Here is a 15,705-nt window from a genome sequence, read left to right as displayed (position 1 = left end):
GATTTTGTTTCTATTTTTTACATTATTTTCTCATGAGTAATACCAAAATGACAGTTAATAGTAGTTTTAATAATAGCAATATTGAAGAGAATATGGGTATTGGAAAGAGCCTGTCGCTAAATACGAGAGAGAGAGCAAGAGTCGTTGATCATGCCATGCTTTAATGAAAAGATTATTATCATTTTATCCAGTTGTTATATGTCTTCAGGACATCAAAGCTATAGTATCCTCGTCATGTAAGGATGATTGCGCCATCTGTCTTCCAAGACGATTTAACTATTTTTTAGCGGCTCGGGTTCAAATAGAGGAGTTCTGTCCTTGGTTTCTAAATCTCTTGGTGATCCCACATGTCCCAACTACAACTCAAGTGCGAGTGACTGGCATAAAATCTTAAATCCACTGAACAGGCTAAATTTGAATTAATTAATACTTATAGTCAGAAGGGTCAATCATTCTTCCAGGTCATTATTAACAATTGTAAAGGTAATAATTTACCAATCTTACTCGTAGGAAAACCTTAACGTTGACCTACATTGTGTCAGCAACTCATATCAAAATAAAAAATATCTGGAGAAACTTATATGTGAATTAAATTTGATTGACTTAACAGCCTATTTTAGCCCCAGTGATAATGTGTCATGGAGAAGAGGGCCGATCAATATCACGAATTGATTTAGCACTTGCGTCAAAATTCATTTATAAAAATAAAAGAATGCCTTTTTTAGTTCTGAACCATTGTCCGATCAAAAAATAATAGTGGTTAGTTTTGTACTCGAAACTTCTTCAAGGCACCGGAAACTCCCTTTGTGGTTGATCGATGATAAAAAATACAAAATAAAATGAGAACTAACATTGCAAATTTTTTTAATTTTTCATTTTCTGTAAAAAATTATGTTTTTCCCTTAAACGCACAATATATAGTACTGCTAGAAGCTGTATTAGTGAAAAGAGAAAAGCGATGGATGATTTTAACAATAATAAAGGACGTACCTTGAACATCGATTCCCTTTTTCAACGAAATATAACTTCTGAGTTTTATAATTCGTTCAGGATTGTGGAAATCGCCGAGTTAGAAGCGAGGGCTAAAATAAAAATTAAAATAATCCCTTACGAAGGATTAAAAACCTTACCAACGAAAATAATTACTCAGTAATAAAGAGAATAGAGTAAGGGGGTAAAACTTTACAAAAGCAAGAGGACATTTCAGAGGGATTTCGTAAAACTTTCCAGAAGTTAGTTGGTGAGTTCAGAAGTAATTTCCCTAAAAGGAAAAGGCAAAGAACCTCTATCGAGATATTATCTGAATATATTAGGAAAAACTTTAAAGATAATAACGCCTCTGGTCCCGATGGGATTGGGGGGAAGATATTTACAACATGCAGAGAAGAGATTGTCCCGTATTTATATAAAATGGGAAACTTTATGGAAAAGAAGGGATATCTGCCAGAAGCTATAACTAAAGGACGAATTGTTCTAATCCCCAAAAAGGGAGATGGCTTAAACCTTGACAATTGGAGACCAATCACTATACTAAACGAAACATAGAGAATACTTTCAGGAGTGATGGCAAGTTAGATTGAACCTATTTTGAATAAAAAGATAGGCCCAGAGCAAAAAGGGTTTCTAACAGGAAGAAAAATATCTGACATTTCCCGGAATATTTTAATTGAAGCAGTCGATAGGAACAAGCGTTTTGGAGCTATTATTGAGATAGATTTTTCAAAAGCATTCAATTTCCTTTGTCATTCTCACATTTTGAGATCGGTGAAAAAACTACTACCTAGACGTTTTTTTAACCCTGTCAAGGCATTGCTAGCTATGATATCATTGACAGTTACTGTTGGAAGTAAAAAGAGCGGACCGATTTACTTGAGTAAAAGCTGTCGGAAGGATTGTCCTTCGCTCCCCCCGGCTCTTTGCAGCTGCAATAGAAGAGCTAAGAACCACAATGACAAAAAAATATCAAGGATTCGGTGTCAGTTTTGGAAATATTAAACATCTCATGGATCTTTATGCCGATGATGTGACCAAAGAAAATGATAACTGTTCTAGGCATTAAATGGGTGGGATCTGTTCCCTCAGAATGAAATGGGCTGGAACTAAAAACGAGAGTCAATAATTTTATCAAAGGCTGGCGCAATTTTAACCTTCAAAAAAGAATAGACTTTTATAGCACTTTTTTTATTCCGAATGTTTTGTATAAGGCTATGTCTTTACCAATATTGGCGGAGGATGCCATATTGGAGGAAAAATTTTGGTTAGAGAATATTTTTCATCGGAATTACATTTCCGCTTTAAAGAGACTAAGAAATCAACATGGAGTGGAGATATGTGATAACATCAAGTCCATACTATGAATATGTTATACTTGGATCTGATCTTATAAATGGATATATCGACGACTTTTCCCCTATGCTTGCTGCAACACAAAGGGTTTGTTGGAAAGCGACTCCCACTTACGATTGTTGAACGACTGTGGATATAATTCATAAGAATCTTGGAAAGAAACCTTTTTTTAATAATTAACGTGACCCTATGTCTTTGAAATGGGAGGCACTTACAAAAAATCAGCTAACAATACATGATATTAGTGTTCACTCTGTTTTTTTTTTTTTTTACCGGGAAGTTTAAATTTCCTCTCATTATACATGCCAAGCTACACAATGTGCCCGTCCCTTGGCATTTGAAAATGATTTTTTCTAATTCAGAAGAGGTATCTGCGTCGTCAAGGTGCGATGGATGGATTAGGGAACTAAATCTATCTCGTAATTGGATGCATAGGGTTATGTATCCGACTGCCCGAATTGCTGATGAAAGAAAATTCACAGCTCAATTTCAGATAGCCACAGGAATTTTGTTTTTCAGCACTCGATGTAAAGATAGTGGTAAATTATTCAATACTATTAGACACGCTTTTTCACAATGTCCACAATTACATATTCTGAGATAATTTATTAGTTTAAACCAAAAGGGTCTGGAGGACAATAAAGTTAATATAATAATGGCGATAATTCTATTCGGCATGTCATCAAAAAAGAAAGAAAGTACTCCTAAAGCTAGGTCGATAGGGAATGCTTTATTAACTGTAAAGAGCTAGAATACTGTTAGCTAAGAATATAACTGTAGGAGAACTCGTGGTTGGGGTGGATATTCGTGCTATTTTAATTTTGGCAGTGGAAAGATATGGAACCTTCGAGTTGAAGATCCCTAGGGCGATCGAGGGTGCTTGGGGCTGGGCCTCTGATATCCTTACATATCATTCATCTAACGCATCAAGACATTTTGGGATATTTCAGAAGATACTTAAACTTTTTAGAAAGAGTAAAAAAAAACGAGCTAGTTGTTGGTTGAAAAGCTATATTTGCTATTAATTTTTTATGTTTGTATTTTATTGATTTTATATGCTAATGTTTTTAGTTAAGATGTATGAATATTTAATGTTTGTAGGCCTTAATCTGGTGAAGAAATTTTAAACTATAATGTTTAATGATATTTTTGTAAATGCACAAGAAAATTTTAGATAATTCTAGTTTTTATAAATTATTTGCTGTCTCAATAAAGAAACAAAAATAAAAATAAAATTTATCATTCCACCCTACGATCAAGTCATCGAATTGACTTTAAGCTCTCGTTGGCACCTGTTATCGTTGTCTTAGAGATTTTTTATTTTTATTTTTTTTCATATTTGAGTAGCTGAGATCAAATTAAAAAAAATGGTGGGTATATTTCAAATTTTTGGGGAAAAAAATTATGTTTTATTTCTTGGGACACACTAATGAACATATACTAAAATTTTAGCTGATTCAAATAGAATCTATATTAATGATTCCGATTTCTTTTTATGTATAATGCAAATAACAATTAGTTTTTTTTTAATGTTTATTCTTTTATTGATTAAGGCTAGGAAGAAAAATATATATATACATATATCCATCATGATTATGAATATAAATAGTTGTAAATCAGGGAAGGGAAACAGTCTGATTTTTACAAGTAAATTGCAAAGAGAGGGGAATTTCATTTGGAGACTTCTTCCTAAGGCACGTTTTCCACGTCTCACAGATTTTGTTCTCTCAATGGCCAGTATTTTTTGGGAGCACTTACATTTTCCACCATGAATCACATATAATGCAAAGAGAGAAACAGACTCACCGATGATACTCTGTTTCATTTTATGAGCATTGAGGCCACAAAAATAGACATTGACATCCAATCCATTGTGAGCCAGCAGGGCAAACCACAGGTCTCTCATTAGGTTCATTTAATGTTGCCATTATAGAATGTGAGCTATTTGTATTAAGTAGTTTTTAAGCAAACTTTCTTATATAAAGTAGTTAAAATTCCTCTTTGCACTTTTTTGGCAATTTTTTTATCATTTTTGATTATTGAGGACCTGTAAAAATGCATTTATATGCAGAAAATATTTGCATTGTTGGTGCAATAAACATACAGATATAAATACTTATAATATTTGTTCTTATTTAATATCCTTTGTAGCGTCTGTATTTATACAGTTATTCGAAGTGCGTGGTCATGTGGCCCTCCAATGATATTACTGAATTTTCTTTGACCTCCTTTAAGATGGAAGTTGTCCATCCCTGTTGTAAATAATTTGAAATTTAAATTTAAAAACAACTGCATTCCTTTCTGTGCAATTGAAATTGAAATACATGTAAGAATTTGTAATTTAAAATCTTCGAAATTTTTTGGAGAATATGTTTTTTATTTATATAGATATAAAATAACTCCTTTTTATGGCAATTATGATTGGTTATTGATTAGATTGGATAAAGCCAGATTATGATGCTGGGTTATAAAATTTTGATCTTTAATATATAAAGACATAAGTAAATCTTTTTCAGCAAGCAAAATTGCTTGAATCTCAGGCCAAATACTTAAGACTGGACTACCATGATGTTGGCAAGGATCATTCATAGGATTTTTTTTTTAAATAATACCGACCCCCTTAGTGAGTCAGTCTTATAGAGAGCCACATCAAATACCTTGAGAGGGGTATTTGTAGAGTTGTCAAGGTATAATTAATTTTTTTGGTATATTTGTCCCTTTAGAAGAAATTCATTTAATTTTGAATTTTATTATACATCTCTGAGATACTGTAATATCATTTATCAATCGTTATAACTTTGATTTCCGTTCTTTCACAACAGAATAAGTTAAAATATCATAAAAAAGTAAATTTTTTAATAGGCTCTAAAGATCAAACCTGAATATGTTGAAGGTTTTAAAAGTAACTTTTGTGTTTTATGACTGACAATAACAATAATAAACGTAATTTCAGAGCAAGGACATACCATGACCTGAATTTTGTTATACAGGTCTATTATTATTGTATTTCTCACATATCCAATGTATATATTAGAATAAAAATTGAGGAAAAAATAATTCTATCCGGGCCCCTACAGGTAAGGATCCCCTAGGCTAGTCTATACTATGATCTTCACCTCTTTGTATTGTTTGACCATTTGAAATAATAAAATATAAAAAATTAGAAAAATATATTGTATTTTTTTGTTTAATAATGTATATAAATAAATATTTGTGGAATCGGCGGTATTGAGTGGATTTCCTCAAAGAAGAGATCAAAGGATTCTCGAATAATGAGTTTATTTTATTTTAAAAACCGATTCTTACTGATTCTGATGTATCGGTGTACATAGTTTTATCCTGCAATGAATGAGTGTCTTTTAAATATAGTTACAATTTATAAATCAGAGCTTGGGACTATGGTCCTCACGAACCGGACTCGAGACGTATTAAAGTCTCATTATTCAGCGATTATTTTTCATTTTTTTATTACTCATTATTCAGACATAAGACTAGACTAGACGATAAATGTTTATTTTTATTTGTTCGTTAGTAAAATGTAGGTAATGAAATAATCATGCCCTGTGCATAGGTATTTGAAATATATCCTAGAAAAGTCTGTCATATTTTTTGATAAGATAATGCTCATGTATAATTAATCCATGGACATGTAGACATAATTGGTTAATTCAGACATTTATACAAAATATTTATTACCTGATATGTTCAGAAGAGTTAATGACTTGGATAGTTTAAAAAAAGTATCTGAGATCAAAGACTTGTCCAGGAGATTATGGGCTATGTGTAACTCTTTTAAATTCGTCATATCCTCAAAGACACTGGGATTTAGTTTTTTCAACAAATTTGAACTCAAATTTAGAACCTCTAATTGAGTCAAGGACCCCCATTCAAAATCGACGAGTTGATTATTGGATAAGTCAAGCTTTTTCAGACTGGAAGAAAATGAAAGTTCATTGGTTTCGTTCACAATGACTTGACTGACTCCAGATTTTTGTATTGATAAGGATTCAAGTCCAATAAAACTAATATTAATCCTTTCAAGGAGCTCGTCAAAGAAGAGATCAAAGGATTCACGAATAATGAGTTTATTCACATTTGAACTATGGAGTGGAATATCATCTGTGGAATTGATCCCTATGCAGGAGAGGGAGACGTCATCTGTGGTTGAGCAGCCAATATCTGCAGCAGAGAGGGATACGATGCATGATAAGAGGCTCCATAAGTGAATAAATGCGACGCACTGAATGGCTTTGGGAACTTTCTTTTGGTATATTTCGTTACGTTGAGTATAAGGGTCAACACATTGTAATCGGTTCATATCACCCTTGAACCTGAAATGAGGAAGAAAGATATGATATAAAAATTCATAATATGTACTCGTAGAAATTTCTGTAGAAAAAGAGTCAAATATATTCATTTAAATGACAAACAGTTCATCAGGCAACGTCATCATAAAAGTAATCTATCAAGTCAAGGTTAATTACACAAAAACAATTGTTAATCATCTGTGTTCTACTTAGAACACATTTATTTAATGTTCATGAGAAAAGCGCATTTTTATTCTATTAAACCTTTTAACAAGAAATATATATAATTTATAAAGTAATATAAACATGATTAGTGGTTACTATATGCATATATTCCTAATGCATTATTGGAGTCTTATGATATTTTATTATGTGGATTGTATGATCTTCTTTTAATTTATAATTTTTTTGTTTCATCATCTTGGCTAATTAATCCCAGAGATATGGCGATCTAAAGTTAGCAAAATTTATCATTTTTTCATTTTTTTTTTTTAAATTCTATTCCAAAAATTTACAATCTTTTTTTTAAATTTTATTGCAAAAAATTTTAACATTTGGATAAAGAGAAATATGATTTTTGAAATATATCATAGATGTACATCCTCACAAAACTTAGCACTCATATATTTTTTATGGATGCAACTCTTCAAAAAATTGCTTACAGAATTTTTTTTTTTGTCCAATGTCAGACATGCAGTGTACTAGGGCAGAAAATATAAATTACATTTTTCTAAACTATAAAAACTTAGCTACACTAAGGTAAAAAAAAAAACCAGCTTGGGAGTAATTATACATCTTGCAAAAGAATCAGACAGTCCTGATATTATGTGGTTTACTCCCGTGGTTGTTTTGGTGTAGAATACCATTATAACATTATAGTTTACCAATCCTTTATTATTTGTCTCTGTTTTCAAATTTGATTAAGTTTGATTTGGCTTTCTATTATAATGTAAGAGTCAGAGGGATAATTTGACATTTAAGCGTGTGGGGGTTGATTTAGAATCATACCCAATCTGATTTTGATTAATTATACACCCTCTTTTATTTGGGAGTCCTCGTACTATTTCAAACATACCCGCCTCCCTTCCATAGCTACGCCACTGATTAGAAGTTGAACTATCAAATTGGGTTTAACCAGAGAATAAATGTTGATATTTTTTTTAAATTTAAAGAAATCTATGCAAAAGTAATTGTGTACGTAAAGCAACAAATTAAAATCCACATAAAGATATTCAAAAATTATAGATTAAATTTGTAAAAACGTATTTATCTGAAAGTTTATCTAAAGTTTTCATCTGATATCTAGAAAAATTAAAAAAAAAAAATTTTGCCATTTTGTTGGAGATTATCGTATTCTTTATAATTTTGAAAAATATGACTGAGACTGATTTATACGTAGTCTTCAGCTTAGTACATACTGTTAAAAATACAGTAATGCAACGTTTAAAATAGCCGGATCTCATCAGCAGAATGATAAATTGAAAAAAAAATTTGAAAATTTATAATACAAAGTTGTCTTCAATTAAATGTTTATCGTCGGAATAATATCGCTATTACTATTCTCAAACGTATTATTTGAGTGTGTAAAGCGTAATGATGAATGAATTAACGATCTTATTAAAATGATGTAAAAATACATTAACAGATATCATTTTACTAATTTTCTAGTATCTTTATAAGTAAATATATTGAAGTTGACACAACTAACTAAATTGATGTATCATTAACATATTTTTTTGCATTGTATATTTATTAAAACTTTTGCTCTGTTTTTTTAATCAAGAACATTTAATAATTTAGATATTTGAATATGTATTTAACTTATATATCATGTATTTACACATATGTATATATTAGGGTAAGATTGATTTTCCATCTTTGTCCAAAAAAGCTTAACTCTATTTTGGTACTACTGTGTATGGACATGATAAACTCATTTCTGCATATTCATATAAATAAATTAAACCTAGGGCACAACGCCGATAAATTTTTTGAAAAAATAATGACATATTTAACACAAATGAATTTTAAATTTAAATCTGACTCAAAAATAGTGTTTATATTAAGCAAAAAAGAAGATTACTATGTTTTTACAAGCAAGAATCGACACGGAAGAGATATCACACGCATTACCTTTTTGTTTGTTACTCCGACGTTTTTACATTTAGGGACATGGGATGAAACAAAACTTGTTTATTTTTGTTTTAGCTGTCCTTTGATTGCATAATAAAACCTGGTAATGTAAAATAATGAAATTAAATCTTACTGTAAGTTTTAGTTCCCACTTTTATTATATGATAAGTCCCCCCCCCTCCCCCACTCACACATACACACAGAAAAAATGGGCTAGCTACACCATTATGTACAGTATATGTACAAGAGACACAGCCAATCCATAAATGCAGACATTTTTTTTAAAAACTGTACTCCATTTTTGAAAATAAATTATAATTTTCTAACCGTATTATTTTAGTCTAAATCTTGTATTTACCAAAAATAAATATTAATCGCACTCAAAAATTCTATAAAGTGATTCTATTAGTTTTTTGTCAATTTTTCCAAAAATTTCTCGTCTTTGTGCTCCAGATAATAGATATATAGATGTATACATTTTAAAAAAATTGCAGGAATGTGTTTATTAGGGTAATATACAGTACTTAAAAAGGCTTAAGTATAATTAGCCCAAGTTTAAGAATTTCGTGGGCACCAGTCTCACCTTTATATGTATATGTATACATAGTATACAAAATATGATCCGCCAGTTTGTTAAAAAAGAAACCAAAAATTCACGTGGCAATCTTGACAATTTAATTAATGTTATAAAGGAGAGCAGCTTAGCTCACATACGGTTACATAAGAACAGCTATGATCAACAATGATATGAATGAAATGGACACAAATCCAACTCCGTATCTAGTAAAAGTATAGGTAGGAATGACTACAATGAGGATTTTGAATTATCTTCCAAGTTCAACAAGAACTTACGATTATAACTCCCCACAAATCCTAACTATATAGATGTCTTTCATACCTGTTTAGGTTGTAGTTAAAAAAAAGTCTCCTACACGTTCAATATCATATTTTTAACAATTAAATACATATACAGAAACATACTTCAATAAACAACACGTACAAAATGATTACTTCAATGACCACACCCTTCAATAAACTTAAAACCACCAATGAACAGTTACTTTTGAAGCAATTCACTTCAATTTTTAAGTTCTTAAGTAAAACTAGATAAAGTATTCTTATTTTATAAAAATAAATGTATATTATAGTTGTATCAGTCTTTAATATGATACTTAAAATCAGTCCTGTCACTTTTATTGGCTCTTGAATAACATCCCAAATGTATAAAGCGCCATCTATATACATTCTGCTTTGGTCATAGTAAAGTAGGCACTTTATCCATGGGTATTGTTTACTTATATGGAGTTTGGTGATGTACAAACCAGATTATAGATGTGCCACCTTCGTTTATTATTATTTATTAATAATCTGTATGAACACTTATTTCATGGAGAATATATAGAGCAACAACGTTTTTTCTTGTGGAGGTTGTTATCGAATTAAGTTGACGTCAGCTGTTGTTCCTACATTTATGTATTTATTATTTCTTAGTTTTGTTTTTTCTTTATTTTCAAGTATATATGTATACGTCCATCATAAAGAGAGGAGGGGCAATAGTTCATGTGACCTTACCCAATCTATACACATATATGAATTATAAATGTATTACGACGACTTAGTAAATCTACATCAGCTTTCAGATATTCATGGTTTTTTTATTTAGTTTGTTCATGTCCTATTGCATTTGTAGCATAAGTAACAGTCTTGGATATACCTATTGGAAGAGACAAAATCCAGGGAAAAAATTTGTTACTATTGTTAATAAAGACATAATTAAATTATTTATCATTCTTATTAACATTGGATGTTTAAACCTCCAAGGTATTATATTATATTTATGATAATTCTATTATACAAATAGAGAGTGCATTGATGGTACTCATAAGAACAATGTAAAAAATGCCCAGAAAATGGGCACTTTTGGATAATTACTCGTCGGAGTAAAAATTAAAAAAGTATTTAAGTATTCCTTTTTACCAAGATATTTATCATAATATATTTATCACTGTTGTTGAGTAATTTGGAGTATTTTTTTTATGATTACTTATTAATAAGGGATGAAGGAGACAACAAAGTATTTCATAGTTTTTTGTGAAAACCTTTCTGCCTTGAAAACTCAACAAAAAATCCTTAAAATTGCTCCACATAGAATTATAAACTGTTTGTTTCCTATTTTCTCTCTCTATGTGTATTACTTAGTTGCATTAGTGAAGTATTTTGTACCTATAAATAGTGATAAACTCGCCTGTTTTTTGGGCATGTTAAAAAAACCCAAAAATCTACATGGTAACCCTAACAATTTGAAAAATGTTATGGAGAAGAGCAGCTTAGCTATCATGATGTTTCATTAGATCAGCTATCAGGGAAAAGGAAATAAAAAAAGACATTAGCAAGAATCACTCCGATGTCGATCACAAATTCTACTCTGAGTCCAACAATTATAACACTGCAACAAATCATCAATGTTATTGTCCATCTTTTACCATATGAGCACAACTGGAATGTTCAATCAGGCATTGAATACAATTGAATCTATTTAGGAAAGGAAGTTCAATACTCAGGAGATATATAATAATGGCGACACCTAAGGAAAAGGAAATTGATTCTTCAGATTACCCATACCAAAAAACTGGTGAACTAAAAAAATACAAGGATTTTATCTCTACTTATAAAGGTTTTTTTGTAATTAAGGGAATATAGCTACCAAATGGCCTTTCGTCTACACACCTTTAAAAAATCCAAATCTTCACAGTAAGAACATTGATCAATCAAATAATTTAAATCTATTTTCAAAAATGATAAAACCCCTAGTTAGATTCCTGATTCAAGACTCATGGCATGGAATGTTTTATATTGGATTTGGAATTTTACATTGTTAGGTATTAATTAATAGAATAGATCTGATTGCAACTTTTTCTTTGGTGCAGTGGGATAGGCATTGAATCAGTTACACAAATGCATTGGACCCATGTATCAACTTATAAATAACTGTCCAAAATATTTTTTGATTGCTTGTCAATCGTCTTTTTGAATGATTAATGGAACTATTGATAAGGATCTCAAATGAATTTTTTTAGTTAACTGATTGATTAATTCATTTGCAGACAAGCAAGTTCTTATATTCTTCCACAAAAAAATATTATTAAAAAAAAAATCAAGTAGCAAAAAAAATAAAAAAATACAGCCCCTTGAGCATTGAATATATCAATTTGAGGAAGTATAAGAAGTCATGAAACAATACCTATTAAGGCATAAAGTATTAGTCAACGATTTAGAACCCCCTTTTTGTGTTTTAATTTTAAATGCGTAATGGGACATGGTCCTTAAGATATCCCTAGCTTTTTAGCTTTTTAATTCTTGTATACATACAAAAACAGCAATTTAAACACTACATATGCATGTACGTCCACATATACGAAAGACCTTAATCAGACCAAAATATGTTCTTCCAAATATCCTTAGAAATAGCAAAATAAATAAATACATAATTTAATTAATATACAAACTAAAAAGAACTGAATCGTAAAATCTTTTAGTAAGTTTACATTTGTACATATATTAACAAATTAGGAAATAATTTTGCTGAATGTTATGATCTATATTAATAAAGCAAAGTTGTTCTATTGGTTTGTTTTTTAGGGAGAACTCATTTTTACGAAAAAGATATGTGGTTTAAACTCGGACAGTCGCATTAAAAAGAAAGAGAAGGGGAATACATAAATGAATTAATGTAACGTTAGATTAGGTCTAGCAACGGGTGTGTGTAGATAAAGCTCAGCGCGTTATTTAAAAAAAAAGAAAAAAGTAGTACTTAAATTTATGTTAGCAAATCCTAAGCATTTTTGGCGTGCAAGGTTTATTTTTGTTTGCAACCTGAAAAATGTTTTATTTTTATTTTTACAGGCTGTCATCCTCAGGAGGATTTTGGGCATGTTAAAAAAAGAAACTGACAATCAACATGGGGATCCTGACAATTGAAAGAATGTTTTGAAACAAAGCAGCTTTGCTGTCACCACGTTTAATGAAATCACCCACAAGCAGCTAGGACGAGGGGGGAAGGGAGAAGGAAATAACAAATACACGAGGGAAAATGATTTTGATGTCGATCTTCAATCTCACTCTGAAATCAACGAGGACATACAAGTAATACTCCACAACAAATCCAAATGCACACAAATGTTTAATTCGTTTTTTTATTTAATTGAATGTAATAGAAAAGGAAATTCACTCTTCCGGAATTAAATATCAATAAAAACAGATAAGGAAAAAAAATTGTTAATTAGTTTGCTAACTCAAAAACAAACAAAAAAAAAACGGGCGAGTTTTTTTTTATGGCATAGGTTGTTTTTCGTCGACGCCTAATAATTCTGAGCATTGCCAGGTTCTACGGCTAGTATAAAACAATATTTAAAATAGAGGTTATCCTTGAAAAATTAGAAATGTATATTTTTATTATTTTTGCATAATTAAATTTTTTGTATGCATATACATATGTATAAGTATGTACTATTGCACTATGCACATCATAAAAACTGTCGTCTCATATCCCCAACTAACTCCAAAGAGCAAAAATCATTTTTGACTACTCATAAATTTCAATTGTCCTTTTATTATCGTTTTTTAAGGTTAAATTACATAAATATCCTTAATTCAAAAAATTATTATTACTATATATATGTATATATTTACAAACCTTTTTTCATCTATCTGAAGGTCAGTCTATGGATGCATTTTTATCTTTATGATATGATTTAGTAAATATAATGGGAATTAACATGTTTATAGTAAAGTACAGTCAACTCTTGATTTCAATAAAAATTGGTCTCTTATCCAGAATGCGTAAAAAAGTGGATTGTTATAAATATAATAATAATTCCCTATATAGAGAGAAACTTACTTCGTAAGTACAAGTTAGACATATATAGTCAAAAAATCCAGTAGTTTTTTCTATTTTGAATATCTACATTTTGATTTATCTCAAGTAACAATCAAACTATGGAATTTATTTTCTTATGTTCCTTTAATTGGTAAGAGGAACTTGCACTGATTATGTATAAGTAAACATTATAGTATTATAATTACTTCAACTTGTGTAGGGATCTTGTGTGAAGTTCATATACATAAAATATATGCCTTTATCTAGGAATAACCTGGGCGCAAAGCTACACATATTGAGTTCAAGAGAATAATTTCTCCCAGGTGCGTTGTTTATGAGCCATGGCGATTACGGAATCTATTTTGTATTATTCTATTATGGACAAGAGCAATATTATGATACTATGTTCTAAAAATTATTTTAGAGGACTTCAATGTTAGAATTGACCTTGAATAATACACTGTTTAATAAATTATTTTTGAAGTGGCAAGGAAAGTGCATTGGCTTTAAATACCATATTTAGGTTATCCGTTTCAAAATATAGAATTAGGATCTGAAGGAAATTATGTGTATGGAAAGGGAATATCAAGCTTCAAAAATTCATTGGAATGGTTGATGGAACCACACAAACTGGTCTTAGCGGAAAGATAATTTCGAACGGAAAATAGTTTGGATATAAATACTAATTTTTAAAATTTTATTCTTTTTTTGGCCTGCTACTCTCTAAAATGCGAGCCAGAGGGGCTGTACAAGAGTGGGACTGATAATTCTCGGGATCTGTAAAGCCGTCTTTTTTTCCAATAAGAGTCGGCAAATTGAATAGTATCTTTCCATATTCAAAAGGAGTTATCATTATTATTTAGCTTTTGAGTAGAGAACATCAAAGTAGAGCTTAAGTGTCTGTGGTCAAGAAAGAAGAAAATAACACTGAAGGTTTGTTGGAGAGTATTAAGTGTAAGACCTTGTCCGACTGAGTGTAGAGTTTGAAAATCGACGTCAAAGTAATTAATATCATGCACTTGATAGAGACAGAATAAGGCTTCTCTTTATTTCCTCCCTCTTATAGATGCTGGCAGATAATCTAATGAAACGTCAAGACACTTAAGCAGCTCTTCCTCCAAATTGTCAGGATTACCATATGATTTCTCGGTTTTGAACATTTAACACAAAAAAATAATTAAGATTTACAATTATTTCATTTATGATCATTCGGAATGGTCGTGGTGATAGTTATTTGTTTAATGATCTTCTTTTCTTTTTTTTTTTTTTTTTTTTTTTTGCGTTTGGGAATGTCTACACTCATATTGGGATTTTTATTTGATTAATTAACTCCAAATACACAAATTGTTATTAAATTATATTTCATTATAGATCATTAGTAAAAAACTATACAATAACGAACTTCAATGTATAAGCTTCACCTGAATTACATTTATAATACTTCATAAAAGCTTTTTAGTAAGCTTCAAAAAAGGAACTTCTGGGCCACAAGAGACTCGTGGCTCGTAGTTCAATGAAGTTTCCTTAATATTTTTTTTGGAAGTTTGTCTATTTTGACTCAGTTCTATACATGTATATCAACAAGATGTGACGTCAGTAAGAACGCTCTCTATATGTCTTGCGTCACTATCAAAACATTGTTGAACCAAAAATCATGAAAAGGAGACATTACCAATTTACTTTTTTTATTATATAGCCCAATATTTCAAAGACAGATTTCAGTTAATCATAAGCTTTATATTTGTGGGATAGTTAAGATGCTCATAAACTTAAGCTAAAGTTTAGAAGCTTTATTTGATTTAATAACTTATATAGGACATAACATAACCTTTCAAATTGAATTGATCATCTTCTTATTTTTTTTAGTTTAACTATTAATTTTGGTTACTTTAAGTGTAATTTATGATATGGTCAAAAGATTAATAAGCATAATTTATTTATAGAAATTGACAATCATTTGTCGAAGAACACAAATGTAATCCATTTTCCATTTTAAGGAAATCATTCTGGTGGGGTTGTTGGGTTTTTTGTCGATGGGTCACA

At 30.3% G+C, this 15,705-nt stretch overlaps 1 protein-coding gene across 3 annotated transcripts in view; it reads right to left on the bottom strand.

Moving 5' to 3' along the window:
* The window catches only part of LOC121128224 (protein singed wings 2), a 49,621-nt gene that overhangs the window by 16,744 nt on the left and 17,172 nt on the right, over positions 1–15,705 (bottom strand). Inside the window, exons 2-3 of one of the 3 annotated variants that reach the window (XM_040723808.2) lie at positions 8,787–8,886; positions 6,043–6,677 (exon numbers count right to left, since the gene is read on the bottom strand). In XM_040723808.2, the coding sequence (XP_040579742.1) occupies positions 6,043–6,664 (622 nt within the window). In that variant the 5' untranslated portion in view covers positions 6,665–6,677; positions 8,787–8,886. Of the gene's footprint in view, positions 1–4,152; positions 4,366–6,042; positions 6,678–8,786; positions 8,887–15,705 lie in introns of those variants that run through there. The other 2 variants (XM_040723800.2, XM_040723815.2) reach the window with 2 other exon arrangements.

This window comes from Lepeophtheirus salmonis, chromosome 1, assembly GCF_016086655.4.
Source record: "Lepeophtheirus salmonis chromosome 1, UVic_Lsal_1.4, whole genome shotgun sequence".
NCBI lineage: Eukaryota > Metazoa > Arthropoda > Copepoda > Siphonostomatoida > Caligidae > Lepeophtheirus > Lepeophtheirus salmonis.
This window is presented reverse-complemented; position numbering and strand designations above follow the sequence as displayed.